This window comes from Aphis gossypii, chromosome 3 (assembly GCF_020184175.1).
Source record: "Aphis gossypii isolate Hap1 chromosome 3, ASM2018417v2, whole genome shotgun sequence".
Taxonomy (NCBI): domain Eukaryota; kingdom Metazoa; phylum Arthropoda; class Insecta; order Hemiptera; family Aphididae; genus Aphis; species Aphis gossypii.
In genome coordinates, this window is record NC_065532.1 from 41048410 (window position 1) to 41065979 (window position 17570).

The 17570-nt window shown below is 24.5% G+C and overlaps 3 protein-coding genes and 1 long non-coding RNA gene across 4 annotated transcripts; 1 reads left to right on the plus strand and 3 right to left on the minus strand.

Moving 5' to 3' along the window:
• Window positions 1-279: 279 nt before the first annotated feature.
• Window positions 280-6997, minus strand: LOC114123450 (NADP-dependent malic enzyme). Its single transcript, XM_027986438.2, has 9 exons — window positions 6750-6997; window positions 6281-6617; window positions 6038-6219; window positions 2397-2577; window positions 2002-2313; window positions 1573-1941; window positions 1334-1504; window positions 1136-1259; window positions 280-1072 (listed from the first exon to the last, which is right to left on the minus strand). Exons 1-9 carry the CDS (start codon window positions 6773-6775, stop codon window positions 897-899), a joined length of 1878 nt encoding a protein of 625 aa, XP_027842239.1. The 5' UTR covers window positions 6776-6997; the 3' UTR covers window positions 280-896.
• Window positions 6998-7170: 173 nt separating this feature from the next.
• Window positions 7171-13798, plus strand: LOC114123458 (uncharacterized). Its single transcript, XM_027986448.2, has 11 exons — window positions 7171-7433; window positions 8771-8977; window positions 9059-9355; window positions 10603-10771; window positions 10872-11155; window positions 11995-12122; window positions 12195-12413; window positions 12480-12709; window positions 12781-13023; window positions 13090-13243; window positions 13310-13798. Exons 2-11 carry the CDS (start codon window positions 8800-8802, stop codon window positions 13796-13798), a joined length of 2391 nt encoding a protein of 796 aa, XP_027842249.2. The 5' UTR covers window positions 7171-7433; window positions 8771-8799.
• LOC114123459 (uncharacterized) lies at window positions 9279-10072 on the minus strand. The gene is made up of 2 exons (XM_027986449.2): window positions 9794-10072; window positions 9279-9731 (listed from the first exon to the last, which is right to left on the minus strand). The coding sequence occupies exons 1-2, from the start codon at window positions 9830-9832 to the stop codon at window positions 9453-9455; spliced, it is 318 nt and encodes a 105-aa protein (XP_027842250.1). The 5' UTR covers window positions 9833-10072; the 3' UTR covers window positions 9279-9452.
• LOC126551495 (uncharacterized) lies at window positions 12780-17259 on the minus strand. The gene is made up of 3 exons (XR_007605410.1): window positions 16847-17259; window positions 15099-15227; window positions 12780-13091 (listed from the first exon to the last, which is right to left on the minus strand). It is a non-coding gene; the product is annotated as an uncharacterized LOC126551495 (long non-coding RNA).
• Between the last annotated feature and the right edge of the window lie 311 nt (window positions 17260-17570).

A 17570-nucleotide genomic window follows, 5' to 3' on the forward strand; every position in this document is an offset into this window, starting at 1 on the left:
ATTTGTCTCTTTATAAGGGGCTATTAAAAATCATAATGCTAGCAGTAAAACTGATACTAAACTTCTTATTTATCTTTACTTAAAATATTCAAATGTAAAATCACCAAAATTTAAAAATAACAAATATATTATCTTTAAATATTAAAAATTAAAATAAAAAGAGTCAAGTATTTGAAATTACTTAAATATAATTTTATACGCGTTGTTTTAACAAGAGATATATATAACAAGTATAAAATGTCTTAAGGAGATGACTATACATAAAATATAGTAAGGAAATAATTTTACATCTATACATATTTATTGCAAATAAATTGAATGGTTATAATAAGTTACATAACAATGAATATAAAAACATAAAACTGTTTACCTGCTATAACAGATTTTTTTTTATAGGTATACAATAAATTAATACCAAATGGTTTTATTTATTGCACTTAAATACTAATAGGTATACAACTGTAGTAATTTCTTTTTATATCACTATGGTCTATGATGCATTATATTATTTAAGTTGTATGCATTAATCTTTGACAAATTAGAGCTAATGGTTAAGTCATGTTATACTATTATAAATAAATAACTTATAAATTATAATATCTATAACAAACTTACAATAGATATTGTTTAAAAACACTTATTTAATATTATCTAAAGAATAAAAAATTTAAGAACCTACATATTATTTTTGAATATATGTATAATAAAAGTTAACATGTAGTAAACATATCTAAATTTTAAATTTTCAAGATAAAAGCTTTAAGGTTAGTAGTTAACATAATAATGTTGACTAGATGTTATGAATACTGTTAAAATGATTAAATAGAAATACTGAATTATAATTATTTGAAATTGATAAAATGTTTTTAACTATTTCTTTTTTGTGATAAATATTCTTAGTGTTTTTTCAAATGATCTCCTGTAAGATCATGAATAGATTTAGATTTTATAGGTTCAGTTTCTTCTGGCCAGCTATATTTGGGTGGAAGTGGATTATCATAGTTAAAATCATACATCTGTGATTCAATAAACTTCTTTTTATCCTTTGGCTCTGGATAATGTGATGCGATTCCTAAATAATAATAATAATTTAGCAATTATAATCTTCTAAATTTAAAAAAAAAACTTTTGTTACCTTTTTCATAAGCATATTCTGCTATTTTGATTGCAATTTGTAAAGAACAATCCTTAATCAGATTTAATGGAGGATAAATGCTGCCTTTCTCCAAATCTTCTTCAGTTACAAAATTAGCCAATTCCTAAATTAAATTGGAAATTAATACTATATATTTGTAGATACATTAAATTCAAAGTTTATTTTTAATTTAAATACTTGTGACGCTATTAAAAATAAATCTTCAGTAATGTGATGTATTCCAGTACTGATAACGCCAAGAGCTACTCCAGGAAAGATATAAGCATTGTTTCCTTGTCCAGGTGTAATAGTACGTCCATTTATAGTAACAGGTGGGAATGGCGAACCACTTGCAAAAATACAACGACCCTAAAATTTTATAATTAGTACATGACTTAGGTTACTTACAAACATTATTTTTATTTCCTATATATTACTTGAGTGTGAGTATATGCTTGTTCGGCAGTACACTCAGCTTTTGCTGTAGGATTACTAAGAGCAAAAATAATGGGTTTGTCACAATAAGAAGCAACATGCTCAAGCACATCTTTATTGAAAGCTCCTGCTGCTGCAGCAGCACCAATCAACACAGTTGGTTTTATTTCCTTGACAACTTCAAGGAGACTTTTCATAACTTGGTGATCTTTAGCATAGAATGCTTTATCGCCTTGTAGGTTTCCTTCAGGTCGATTTTTTACTAAAAGACCATCAATATCCATCATCCATATTTTACTACGTGCTTCTTCTAATGAACATCCCTCAGTTAACATAGCTCGTACAGTTAAATTTGCAATACCAATGGCTGCCTGAATATTATAAAGATAAATTTATATTCATTTTAATATTAATAAACAAATAATATTTACTTCTCCTGCTCCCAAAAATAAAAATGTTGATTCTGAAATACGTCTTTTAGTCAAACGACGCGATGTTAGAAGACCTCCAACTGCTACAGATGCAGTACCTTGAATATCGTCATTGAATGTGCAATATTTGTTACGAAACATGTCCAAGAATCTAAAAGCATTATGGTTTCCAAAATCTTCAAATTGTATCAATACATTTTGTCCATATCGTTTAACTAAAGCTTCCATAAATTCATTTATAAACTCATCATATAAAGGTCCCAAAATACGCTTTTGTCTAAGACCAATATACAAAGGATCTTCTAAAAGTTGCTGAAAACATTTAATCAAACATGAGAATAATACTTATTTTATTTAAAAAAAATGATATGATATGATATTAATATAATGCTAACTTCATTATTGGTTCCCACGTCCAGTGTTATTGGTAAACATTGATGAGGTTTGATTCCTGCTAAAGCAGTATATAATGATAATTTACCAACTGGTATACCCATACCACATGCTCCAAGATCCCCTAGGCCAAGGATACGTTCCCCATCAGTAACTACTATTGCACGAACATTTGGTTCTGGCCTATACCCAAAAAAACGTCCGTGCAAGTGTTAATTATCAAATTAAATTATAAATACTTAAATATAATTAATATTAATACAAAATACGAAAAAAAAAAAATATATATATATAAAGCTATTAGAGTATTATAATTATTTATCAATTTCAATTAAAAAAAATAAATAAGTTTAGATAATAATAGTTTTTTATTAAAAACTAATATGCCCAACTTTTTCACAGGTTGTTACACATTTATATTTAAACTACTTATTTTGCATTTTTTACTTTTTCAATCTTTGTTAAATAAATAATAATAAAAAATAAAAAAAAAACACTATATCTCAAATAAAGAGTAACCTAAGGTAGTGAATTTCTGTATACAGTGAAGGAAAATGGGTGTATCTAACATGTATCGAGCCCTACAAATGAAACTTAATTATTTAAACAACATTTTGGCTTAAATTTTACTAAAAATACAGTTAAGTAATTTTCTTGGCCATAGTTTATTGTCTAAAATAAAGCAAACAATGGAAACTAATTTTATTGATGGGTGCAGTTTGTTCAAACAAAAATCAATCGTCACATGAGACTATTTTTTATAAATTAAAATATAATCTTGATTTCAGGTACCATTAAATATCTTAGCTGGATGATTTTTATATTGAAATGGAGTGTATAGCAAATGAAAGAAATATCTAAATTCTAAATACACATTTTCAGATAAATTTAAAATTTTTAACACTCAGTATACATATAATGCAACTTAAATAAATTAAATAATAAAATAAATTAAATAAATTAAATAAATTAAAATTTATAATATAGGTATGATATTTTGTTCTACTTTGTTAACTGCATTCATTAAATTGATAATAAAAGATTTAATTTTAATCTTTCTTGTAGACTTAGAATTGTAAAACATAATTATAAGGTAGATGGTATTATTCGGCAATCACTACAAATTAAAACTAACTCAAATTTTTAAGCGTTATTCATACTTGTCAATAATAGAAACAGTTACTAAACAGGTAAGAACACAGTTGGATTTAATTATTAAGTTAAGTAGAATAAAAGCAAAACAATTTTTTTCATTAAATTAAATATATTAATAATTTTAATATCTTATTATCTTAAAGTTAATAGAACTATTAAAGAATAAAATAAAATAGTTTTAATTGTATTCATATTAATGCAGTAAATTAAATAAAAATTAATAAATATCACATACTAAGGATATCCGTTAGGTTAGCCTACAATTTCATTAAATCATTTTTTACAAACAGATAATGCATATTATTTAAAAATTTATTCTACTTTTTACAGTAGTTATAAGTAAAAGTGTAGTTAAAAATTAAGTACCTATGCATAAACCCTAATTTTAACCTTACTCAAACTTGGTTAATTTTATAATTAGAAAAAAACTTTTTATACAAAAATTGAAAATATTCTACTTAAATCTATAAAAACAAAATATTACGTATTGTCATTTAAAAGAAAAGTAAGCTGTGTTATGCATGCACACACCCAGAGCCGGTGCAAGCAAATTTTTATAAGTAGGCAAAGATCAAAGTTGCAACCTCTTTTTTTCTTATATACCACCTCTATTTATAAATATAAATTTTGCCGCCGTATGCTTGTGCCTATGGAGCCTACACCTATAACTGGCCCTGTACACACCAAAAGGGTCAAAAATTTGAAATCTGTGTAAAAATATGTTTTCTTTTTTTCCCTAAAATATTTTTTCAATATTAAATTATCTAGGTGAAATATTTACTGGTATCTAAAACTGTAATTCATACTTTATATATTAATAAGCAATATCAATTGACAATTATATATTATACATTTTAAACAATTTTTTTATTAATATAGAATACATTTCAACATCTAATAATTTTGCTCCGTTTTGCATTTAAACTAAATTAATTATTCTCAATTATTTTGGTTATTCTTAAGATTTTAAAACATGTATATAAATATATTTTTTAATTTTTATTGTTATTTGAAGTATGTAGTATTAAATAGTATTGATTTTTTTTTTTTATCTGTTAGATACACAAGTAATTAAAAGATATATTAGTAATCATAAATACAAATTCTTATGTAAAACACAAGTATTAAGTAGTTTACACAGCCTTATAGGTAAGTTATGATAATAAACTACTCTTAATATACCAACTATTTAATTTTGTTATGTTAGTGTCTGTTTATTATATAAATGTCATAAATACACCTCATATAATGTAAAAAAAAAATAATATACATTAATTTTAGCGATTATAATTGTTATACTAATCTAGACACTTTTACACATAAACATACATTGCCAGTCAAATTTCGGCTCAATGACGTCAGTACATCACAGAATAAATTTAATTTATTTAATTTTATTGACATCTCACACATATTTTGAAACACTTGTATTTTATCAAATATTTATAGTAAAACTGTGAGACAACCCAACCATATTTTTAAGATTATAACAAACTAATTTAAAAAAAAAAACTAGTTTTAAGTGTTTTTAGTTTCTTTAATATAGTTAAAAATAATTAAGTAAATATCTTTGTTTAAAGAAATTATTTTATAAGGAATACAATTTTAAATCAAATATTATGTGCTATATGTCTATATAGTATATATATTATGCGTGATTGTAATTATTCTGCTACATTGCATGCATATTAAATAGTATAGGTATTAATGGTGGAATATACCCAATGAAAATATTAAATATAATAGAATGAAAGCATATTTGTTAATAATTATAGTCAAACTTAGTCAATTAAAATGTATAATGAATCTTTTTGAAAAAAAAAAAATTGCTTAACAATACATTTTTAAACAGATTTGAAAATTAAAAAAAAAGTAAATTAAAATATTTATTTATAAAAAAATTTAGACCACTTAATAAAAAAAATTACATATGAAAATATATAAAAGATTATTTTTTTATTTTAAATAATTAATAAGTTTTTAAAATCAGTATAAACCTATATACTTGTGATCAAAAATAAACAACTGAAATTGTTATAAAATTGTATAAATTCTAAGCAAGAGTTAAAAATTTTATGTGTACACCACCCAATCACGTTTTTACTAAAAATACCTATTATTTAAAATAAATTCTATTTGCCATATAATGAAAAAAATCTTGGTCAACAGCCAATAAATGTACCACAATAGCTTCATCATTTTTTTTTTATACTGACCTATTTCATCAGTATAATTTTAAGCAGATTTAAAATATGAAGAAATGATGGTTTAATTAATATGTTATCTATAAGAAATATTCATTGTCGTTGTTAGAATAATATATATTTCTTGAAATTTGAGATACCTATTTTTAATGATGTATAAATATATAAATAGCTAAGTCCAATAGCAACATTTAAGTTAGTTATTAAAAGTGTATTATAAATATTAATTTATGATTAATAAAGCATGATTTTTACAAATAAAATTAATAACTATAGGTAATTACCAATTTTTCAACAAGTCATAAATATGTCCTTTGTCATTAATGGTAATAAATAATCCTCTAGGACGGCGGAAAATCAAACCAAACTTTTGGCATGCTAATCCAACAGTTGGAGTATAAACAATTGGTAATAACATATGAATATTTTCAGATAAAAGCCTAAAATAAAGTCTTTCATTGCGATCCTGCAAATTAGTTTTAAATTATAATAAGTAAGTATAAGCATAAATAAAACAAATTGATTACTTGTAATTCAGCCAAGTATAAGAACTTATTCAAATCTTCCTGATACTTCATGACACTAAATCGACATACTTCAAGTTGTTCTTCTTGTGTTTTAAATTTTGGTGGCATCAAACCATGTATACCAAGTGCTTGTCGTTCTTCCAAAGTGAAAGCAAGGCCTTTGTTTAATCGAGGGTCACGAATATAATCAATTCCTTGAACTAAAGAAGGACATATAATATCTCCAGGAGTCCGTGAGGGTGATGAAAAATGAAATTTGCGGCATTGTGATCGATCAATACATGAAGAGCTGGCGCAGTACAATGCTAAATTTCTTGAAGCCAATGATGTACTAGAGCTAAAGAATAAAAGAATAAGTCAGCATATATATAAGAAAATGACAAAAATTATTTGGTTAATAAACCAGATTTATTGAAAAATTTAAATTAATGTATCTAAATTGTTTTTATTGAATTTTGAGATATCTTACTATATAGATTTTGGTAGAAAGTTCATTTTGATTTATTATCAATACTTTTAAATTGTTAGCATTAGAAGATGTACAAAATAGTACAGATCAAAAAGTAGAATAAAGGAAACGATGACTAAAACGAATAGCAGATAAAATAATACTATAAGATTCAACTATTTATCATAATATAAGAATTAGTTGTATTTAAGTACTAATATGTCTATATGACTATAATATGGTTAAGCAAGAAAAAATTAAAATTAAAATCAATTTGTTATCTTTATTATATCATAATCAACCTGTCCTGCTTGCTGCAGATGGGTTGGGGTCAGTTACCTAAGTTTGAAAAACAGTCTTACCACCGTGATAAGAATATTATGACCACGGACATAATTTAAGCTGATATCTTCTGAGTTCTGTGTTATCACAGACTTCTAGAAATCTGTACTTATATCCAACGCGGTATAACCTAAAAAATTTTAAATTTTGATATTTAAAAATTAATTTCAATTTTCTACCTAAGTTAGCTAGTTTAAGTTTATAATTATAATTTAATAAGTAAATTGTTATTTTGTTAATAATTATTAGTATTGACCATTTTAATAGTAATATACAATTTTAAAAAAAAATGACAATTTATTGGTAAAATCTGGCCATCGTTAATATTCAAGATATATCTATTGAATTTACTTGAAATTTAGTGTATGTATTTTAATCTATAATATTTATATGATATACATTATGACAATTTTAATTCTAAAATCTGTTTTAATTTTAACAATATTAACTTATGCTTTAGGTTTGTTTCCATAATAATATTAAAAAAGTGACATCTTTTATACAGTACTCATTATGTTAATATTGTACAAATTAGTATAGTATATTATGTGATGTTACTGTTGATTAGCATGATCAATAAATAACAATTTTATAAAGAAATAGTTAACAAAATGGTCCCATATGCATTATATAGTTGACCATGATTGAATCATAAAGTTAATCAGTTCTTATTTACACATTAATTTCTATGTTAGGTAATAGGTAATTTTCCTCTTCAAGATCATTTAGAAAAATGCTTTTAATAAACAAAAACAAAAAATGAATTATAATTATAATAGTATACATAATACCTAATTACTAATTAGTCTAAATAGTTTTAAAATATAATAAAACTACTTCATACATATTTAATTATATTCATGTTATATTCTTTTGAAACTTAGTTAACTGGACATCTATTTGTGAATCTAAATATCTTCACTGTCTTGCAAAAACCAGGATCCTTTATTACATTACCTATATTGATTAAATAAGTCTGTAATAAATAAACTGGGTGATACTCTTGCTCACAGCTAACCACCATAAAATGGAAAACTTAACCATTTAACTATACATTTTTTTAAATGTTGATTTATGCTATTCTTAACTTGTCGTAAAGTCATATGATGAAATATTTTCTTATTACCATGTATCATATTGGTTTATTACCTTAAGTATCGTAAATCATTACATACCTTATAATAACTTATTTTCTAAAATAAATTAAGAAGTAAATTTTATTCAATTATTGATATTCAGTATTCATATAACATAATCAGTATTTACATAACGACATATTAAGAGAAATTCCCCCTGTATGGAATGAATTATAATAATAATATAAATGATGAATAATTACATTTTTAATATAGTTTATGTACTTATATAATGAAATAAATATTCGAATGTATTAATTTTAAGTTATTATAAAAACCAATTTAGAGATTTTTTCATTCACTATCCAATTAAGTATAATATATATCTCACCAATGATGGGTAAAATAAATCTTATAACTATCACATTGTTTTCCAATACTTAAATTTTGTATGTCATTCAAAAAGTGCCTCATGGACTAATTCTCAGTAAAGATATAATTTTGTTTTTCAAATAAGAATTGTCTTTTTTATTATTAATTGTTGAAAATTATTTTGTATAAAATTTAAATTTGAATGAGTAGTTTACATATTATTGTATGATAAAATATATTTATTGCTTATAGATTGTGATTCAACTAAGATAATACTCATCATGAAAGACTATCAAGTAAAATTGAAAAAATTTATCGAAGAAAAAAAACACCTGGATGATCAACAATTTACAAATATCATAAAATATGCATGTGAAAATACTGTGTCCTATGAATTATTGGATCTTGTTTTAAAATATCTTGAAATTTATCCTCAACAAATTTCATTTGTTCCAAAAAGTAATTTATACATTAAGGTTTTTTCATTTTTTGTATGATATTCAGGCATTTATTTATTATTATTATTTTTTTTTTTTATAGGGCTATTTATTCATCTTCTTTCAAACTCAAAGAAAAGAGAATTACATCCTTTAGTTTTATTTTTGGCATCACGACACAATGATGTTGACTATGATTTAAACTTGGATGATTTACCTGTAGAAAAATGGACTTACCTTATGTCAGCTTTTTATCAAAGGTTTCCAGAAATGTTATGTGATCCAGTTATTGTAAGAAATATGAAGAATAAAATAAATACATATAAAATGTTGATAGATAGTCCACAATGGTTTAATGAAAATAGAGATATTTTTTTGGGTCTACATTTAATTGAATTTGGTAAGTTTAAATTAATATTTTATACTATTTAAAATACATTTTAAAAGTATTAATATTCTTTGATAAAATTAATCATTTATTGACATATAATATTATTTTACCATCTAACAGCTTTATACTTAACAATATACAAATGTCCGTTTACATCAGTGATGTAAATATGGTTTGGATTAGCCTTTACAAATGATGCGTCCACAGGAAAATAACTTTGTTTGACATATACTCTTCTCCTAGGTACCTTAACACAGTCACTTAAAGAGGATGAATCTCGTCTCTTGTGCTGTTCTTCTTTATCGTATTGTTCAAAACTATGTAGAAATTCTTCAAATATTTTTGAAGTTCGGTTAAATGTCTGAGCATTATCCAAATATTCATCCTTAAAATGTAATAAAATATAATCACCAATTAAATAAAATATTTATAAAATAAATTACATACTTTATTTGGAATAACACTTGACCTTCTAAATGGATCCATTATTACTAAAAACTAGTAATTACAATTATTAAATTAAATGAATATTAATTTTACTGATTAAAGTGTATAAAATAGTACATTAAAATGAATGAGTATAACTCATGTAACAACAAACTGGCGTGTTAAAGTCAGTTAAAGCCTTTTGTATTTTCATTGAAATCAATTTAGGGAAGGTTAAAGTATCTCATAATAAATAAATTGTTATTCTCTGTTTAAGATTATTAGATGAATTTAAAAGGTAAAACATTATATCCTAGCTGTGCATTATTTTTTTATTTAATTTCCTGATTAGAAGTTAAATTATCGCTTAAATTGTTATTAAATTAATTTTATCTTTTATACTTTGATCTTTAACTAAAATACAAAATATTTTAATGATTACTTTTTAGTTGGTCAGTATCTTTATAACCAAGAAGCTTTGTTACAATTTTTCTCCTATTATTACTTCCTTATTAAACATTACATGTTTATTTAATCTATTTTTCTCCTACCATTTTTTTCTTTTGGTCAAAAACAAGGTTATAATTATTTAGCCTATTAGATTAAATATAATACTCTTAATTAAATAATATAGTATAGTTTTTAATCGTATTATGTTTATTAATATTAGGCAATTTGTAACAAATAAACAAAACAGATTAATTTAATGATAATTTTTATGTTGATAAATAAATAAATACCTATTGTAAAATTTAAAGGTATTTAACATATTTGTGTGTGTTTTCTATTTAATTCATGCTATTCTCTATATGGTTTTTTTTATACTTTAGATGAAGACGAATGTTATGAATTGTTTACTAAACTAAAAAACGATGGGCCAATATTTAAAATAACAATGGCAGCAGTTTCTTTTGTAGATTTAGTTGCTGCAAAATGTAATAAAGAATGCGAATTTACTCAGTTTTTAATTACAACTCTTTTCTCTTTGCCTCATGAAAGGTATAAATAATATAAATATATATATTTTTTTTTATCATAAATACATAGGTATTATATTATGTTTAATTTAATGTATTTATTACTTGTATTATTTTTTCAGTGATGATATTGCTTGGTTATCTAATCAAATCGTTAATAATCTTAAATTGTTAGGACCTAACTGTCCCATACAAATTAGTGATTGGGATGCTATAATTATGAAAGCTGTAAAATATGGTTTAGTCGAAGAAAATCCTGAGTATGGTTTTATTAGAGTCTTGAGGAAATTAGTTAAAAAAGCTAATATAGATAAATCTATTATATCAAAATTTTTTGAATTGCTTGCTGGCCATTCACAATTCAGTAATATAATGTTAAATCGAGATGCTAAACAAATTCAAAAAGGTAATTCACTTTTAACATTAATTGATTATAAGTAGGGCTTATAAGTCAATGGCCTAAAAATGTTTATAAGTCATAAAAAAAATATTTAGATGAATAATTTTTCTATTTAATTGTAAGGCGATTAACTTTTATAAGCGCAATTTTTAATTAATAAAATATTGCAATATTTATAAAATTATTTTATTTTTATGAAAAGGTCAATTAATATTTATTTATAATATCTAAAACATACCGATATAAATTTAAAATAATTTTTTAAATGAGTAGTTTTATAATTATTTAAATTAATTTAAAACCTTTGGGTGCATTAAGAATACATGGGTACCTCTTAGAAAACAAATTAGAAACAAAAAATAGAAAAAACATTATAAAGATTGGCATGATGAATAAACACTAGTTCATAACAGGGATCTCCGAACTTTTTTATTCAAAGGCCTCAAAAAATATCAAATGCTTTTAGCAGGACAAAAGTTTATACATATATTATAACAAATACAATTTTTAGTTTTTAAATTTTATATATCTACCTGAAAATGTGCTATCTTATGAGGGCTGTGGGCAGGTTAAAATTTGCACGAGGGCAGTATCTGGCATGTGGGCATTGTTTGGAGATCCCTGGTTTATAATATGAGATCAAGAAAAAATATTGTTGATAAAAATGTATATATATGTTAATGATCTTCGTATCACTATTTTTAAATCTCAAAAGGTAATAATTACGCCAACAACTATAAATAAACTATTTTTATAAATATTTTTAGTTAGAAAAAAAATGATAGAGTTATCAATTTTTAAGCCCTAATCATGAATTATTAATCAAACATTCTTTTTACCTACAGAAGAAGTATTGAGATTGATTGAAACCTTAGTTAAGAAAGAACCATCTATAATGGCTCTGAGTCATGTGCCACTTTTCCTCTGTTCATACAATGCATCATTATCAGTTGTTGATCAATTATTATTAAAGGTATAATAATAATTATTGTTAAATTAAAAATCACATATAACAATTGGTTATTACATGTTTCTATGATTTTAGATTCTTTTTTATTATGAAGAAAATTCAATACCAATGTCTAATTATAGACCTTACTTGTGGGGATCATTTGCCATATCACATTATCAAGTGAAAAACCATCTTATATCAAAAACATTAAACAGTTTTCCTTCTACTACTGAAGTGCTTTCTTACATACCTTTAAAAAGACTGAAAGAAACTATATCTTGTTTTCCTATTGACAGAATTCTACTCGTTAAAGTAAGCATTAAATTAATGAAATCATAACAAAACAAAAATAGTATTTAAAAATTAAAACATTTTTAGCACCAAAAAATTATACAGTACACTACCAAAGACCCAAGTCAAATGTTTGACCCTTCATTTTTTTTACCAATGATTAGCAGTTTGTTGGCCACTGAAGCACCATTGAGTATAGAAAAGTTTAATAGAAGTGGATGTCTTTCAATGGTTTTGGCTTGTTTAGGAAGTAACGACTGCTCGATGCGTTCAGCTGCATATCATGTATTAACATTGATGCGATCTCATTTATTTTGGTAAATTATAATATTAATAATCAATATACATGGTTTATTTTCATCTCTCTTTTTTTTTTAAACTTCTGCAGTAGAAGAGCTGAAAACTTGTTTTGGGATCATTTTAGTTGTTGGGTTGCACAAGGCATCCAAGATTTGCATTTAAAACCTCCTCCTCAACTGTCAATGATTCAAGCATTGTTTTTAGCTAGAATGGCTTTAGCTATGGCTAATCATGAAAAAGGCATTGAAGTTACTTGCTGTAGAATACTTTTGGCTCGTCCAGCTGCTCGGCTCAATCATATTCCTGAATTGAAAACATTTTTAACTGCAAAGTATGTATCCTGTTGCACTTTTGATGATAATATGGTATTAATTATTCTTTTTTCTGTGTTCATTAGTTCTGGAATAAAAGATAAAACACTTCACTTGCGTTGGTTTTTTAAAATACTTCGAGATGGCACACGTTCTACAAGTGATTGGCAAGTCTTAAAAAATATGGATTTGTTCAATTTATTTTTAGTCATTTTCAAGAATGGCAACCAAAAAGATCGGGTAATTTTGAAAAACATTATCAACATTTTTGTATCTATATTTATAATGTTATTGGTTTCATGTTAGTATTTGATTTTAAAAATCATGGAAGCTACATTTCGGATTCATCCTGCAACTAATGGAGGAACAGGCCCTTGGGCCTTAAGCTTAATGGTTGCAATAAGTAAATACCCAAAAGAATTGTCCACTGAAGAAATACTTTTGATATTTAAATGTTTACAATCATTGAGTGGAAGCTCATACATAAGTTTATCAGCAGTTGATTTTTGGATTTTCTTATTCTTAGAGTACGCAAGTAATCCTGATATTACTCTTGAAGGTTTTAATACTTTAAATAATCTTGTATCCAAATTCAAAAATATAAGTGAATTATTTGATAATAGTAATCTTAAGGATATATTAAAGCTAGGAATGTCTTCAAATGTTATATCTAATGATGAAGGTTATGAATGCTCATCCGTTTTAGATTATGGTACGAGCGGTATTCAAATACAAGAACCAAATAATTATGTATTTTTACCTACTTTGCTGAAAATTTTGAAAGCAAAAGTTTAATATCATGTTTTATAAGTATTTGTATTTGAATTTTAAGATCTTGTTAAAATGTATTTACAAAATAAATGAAAACATGGTTATTCATCATAATATAATGTTTATAATTAATTTATCTTCAATAAATGTTTTATATATATATTGTTTTAATTATCAAGAATATTACTTTAAAATATGGTAGAACTAATAATAAAAAAAATATATGTATGTTACAGACTAAAAAAGTAGTAATTATCTACATAGAACTAAGAACCATTTAGGGAAATGCAAATTAAATTTCTTTATGAACTTGAGATTTGGTGTATAATATGAACTATAAGTGGTATAATATCAGGTGAAAAAAAATGGTTTCTTATTGTTTAACTTTTTGAACGAATAAGTGATAGTAACATTTAGGAAAATATTCTGCTTTGGAATATGAAATTAAATAATATTTTTGTTCAAAATACAAGTACTTATAAATATTATTTATTTTTGAAATTGTTATTAGTGATTACTGTTAAACAAACCTCGAATCTGTCCAATGAAGTTTACTATACATTTTTGTGAACTTGCCTGTTAGTTGTTATTGTTAATGGTTTTATAGAAATTTAATGGTTTTGAACTTTTAAATATAAAAAATTTACTTTCTGGTATGGTTGTTACTTGTTAAAATTGGCATTCTTTACTATTTAGTAATTTACATAATATTTTAATTAATTTAAAACAAATATTTTCATATTCTGAAATCGCATTAATTGTATTTTTGAAAATTAAAGATATGACATAATTCAATTTTCAAAAATATAAGTACGTTATCAGGAAAAAAAAGACTAAAGGTGCCCACACACTGCAGCGGTGGCGGTAGCGTTAAAATGAGTTTGGACACAATTTTACCGCCACCGCCGAGACAATAGAATTTTACCGCCACCGCTGCAGTGTGTGGGGACCTTAATAAAAGTTTCTGAAAAATAGATATTTAAGGGGTAACCGTGGATTAACCACCAATAGTTAATAGGTATTATTATACTATGCATCTAGGTTTATAGGTAGGTTAATAGGTATTTTCTATTAAAGTTAGTAACACCATTGTTATACTGTTATGCATAGTATATTATTATGTATAGTAATCAATGGTAATACTGATATGCTGTAGGGCTGCAGGTTTATGAGTCTATATAGATCGAACGTTGAAACAGTGTTGAAGAAAACCAAGCACATTGTGTTGATTATGCAAAATTGTAATCGATACTTTTTTAACTACTGTACTACTACTACTACTACTACTGTCTACTGTATAATATCTTTGTCAACGGATGGATACCTATATAGCACGTAAAAATATTTGACATTTTTCCTGTATCATATTATTATTGCAATTCTACGGCGTTGTAGATAGATTATTCAATGTACACCAAAGCACAATTGTCTGTCCAATCTTTCCGAATTATACCTGGCAAATAATAACGAAATCGATTGTTAAATGTTATAGATTGATATAAAACTATAAAATAGTAATAAACATAAATTATGACTAAAATGATTAATAATTTATAAGAATTGATAGAACACTTGACTTATATTATACAAATTTAGATATTCAGATAATTAAAAAGGTAGATCCACTATCAATCTTGTCTAAAATCTTTTTTATGTAAGCATTTAGAGATTTATTTTTATTGTATTGTAATTTGTAGAAATTAAAATATAACATAGATGAATTAATTAATCGTTATTTTTAATTATTTTGAATTACAATAGTTTATTTGTTTTACCCACAATGGTGCATATATTCGTTCAGGGAAAGAAGAGACCGAGTAGGTACGTTAGAATAAGTATGACCCAAAATAGACATAATTTAAGAATTACGCTTAAAATGACACTCATTATAATATAGCCTTTTTTTAGGGTATTATAAAAATCTTAAAAAGCATTTTCATGTAGGCGTAGCGTCCTCTTAAATAGTTATTATTATACCTAATAGTGTTAATTATTTGTTCGAGATTCGATTCTTTTATATCGAAACACTCTAAAAATATTCTGATTTATGAATTTTAGAATATAAAATTTTAAGTGTTGTCATTCGAAAAAGTTAAAATATAATAATACTTTTTTTTCAATTTTATTTTCAGTGAAATCTAATAACCAAAAAAAAAAAATTGTTTTCAAAAATGTTAAAACTTTTTGAATACTATTAATATAGACTCTTAAATGGATCGTCATGTACACGTTTTAAACAAAAATCCATCTTACTTTTATAATGCAAAAATTGACATAATATAAGTAAATTGTGTTAAAACTTATAGCTTAACTACCTACTTAACCTTTATAAAAAATATATTTTACAGTATATATAAACATAAATGATACATAATATAACATTATGTTATATTTATTATTTAAATTTTATGTTAGAGAAAGTGAGCAAGACATGATAATATATATTAGTTGATAATATGTTGTTCACATAATGGATTAAACATTAAAACAATAACACGTTCGTAATTTCCAATTTTCACTAGTTGGTAATAAAATTTAGATCTAAGACAATAAATTTTACTATATTACACGATTTTGATTTTATACTCTATATTAACATAAAATAACGTAAAATTATTTAAATACCTAACTTTTACTTTAAATGTGAAGTATATTAAAGTGTTAATTGTAGATACACTATAATATATACATGAATATCCAAGCTTTTTCATAATAAAATTATTATTATTCATATTAACGTTTCTAAAATTAATTTCTTAAACTATAAATGTCTCATAAACTAAGTATCTGGTTAGTCTTCTACATGAAGACAATTTCGATTACTTTCAAAATTATTTTGTTTTCCTTCTCTCGTTAAATAAGTATAAGGAGAATTCTTAGTTAGTTTTTTACAATTTTTCTTATCATCTAAAATTAATAGTTTAATAATTATTTATTTGTTAAATTTAATATAGTAACTTATAAGTATTTAGTATATGTAAAGGTTTTAAAATTGTGTACATACAAGTTTCCTCATAAGTTTTTTTTCACCTACTGAAATTAACAAAAAAAATATCGTGAAGATAAATTTACCTTAATTTATTTTATGAACGTTTGAAGTTCAAATTTTGATGAAATCGGACGTTTAAACGAAAAACGACGTTTTGAATTATTTGTGCTTAATGCTGTGATTAAAAAAATATCGATCGCGTGACTTGAAACTTCTCATCATTACGTGAGAATACATCTCCAGTCCCCTGATACATTATTAATTTCTATATACACAATTAAATTTTGAAAATATTTAGAGTATAATCTATTTTAGGCTTTAGCTTTGAACAAAACTGAGACACCGTCTCGCCTCACATAAGAATCGTTTTTATTATGCAATGATTTAATAATTTATAAGTATATCGTACTAGATGACGAAGTACACTCAAGACATAGAGCCGAGCGTTACTGATTTTTTTTTTAAATACAGACTCTTGATATTATGCAACAGCAGTTCAGACTTACTGTTTTTCATTCTTTGACGACTGTAATATATTAACAATAAAGAACGTGTACCAATGGTACACACTACACATGTATATATAATATATATATATATAAAGTACAATATTAAACATATCATTTTCCTCGATGTAATGATTGTTTTAATAACCTTAACATATCAATTAAAATCGTTTTTTTAATAATCGCCCGCATCTCGTTATAAAAAAAAAAAAGCACGCATATAACCAGTTCGACCTCACGTATTTATATTAATATATATGTGTGTATTTATTATGCGTTCGTCTGCATTAAACCGGGGCAT

Bases quoted from the DNA above. Each gene is read 5' to 3' on its own strand.
- LOC114123458 (XM_027986448.2), top strand. From the start codon at position 8,800: ATGAAAGACTATCAAGTAAAATTGAAAAAATTTATCGAAGAAAAAAAA. The intron at 12,123-12,194 runs GTATAATAATAA...CTATGATTTTAG, and splicing joins TTGATCAATTATTATTAAAG to ATTCTTTTTTATTATGAAGA. The intron at 12,710-12,780 runs GTAAATTATAAT...AAACTTCTGCAG, and splicing joins ATGCGATCTCATTTATTTTG to TAGAAGAGCTGAAAACTTGT.
- LOC114123450 (XM_027986438.2), bottom strand. From the start codon at position 6,775: ATGAACTTTCTACCAAAATCTATATA. The intron at 2,578-6,037 runs GTAATTACCTAT...TTTTGGGTATAG, and splicing joins TATGACTTGTTGAAAAATTG to GCCAGAACCAAATGTTCGTG. The intron at 2,314-2,396 runs GTTAGCATTATA...AAATGTTTTCAG, and splicing joins ACGTGGGAACCAATAATGAA to CAACTTTTAGAAGATCCTTT.
- LOC114123459 (XM_027986449.2), bottom strand. From the start codon at position 9,832: ATGGATCCATTTAGAAGGTCAAGTGTTATTCCAAATAAA. The intron at 9,732-9,793 runs GTATGTAATTTA...TTACATTTTAAG, and splicing joins CAAGTGTTATTCCAAATAAA to GATGAATATTTGGATAATGC.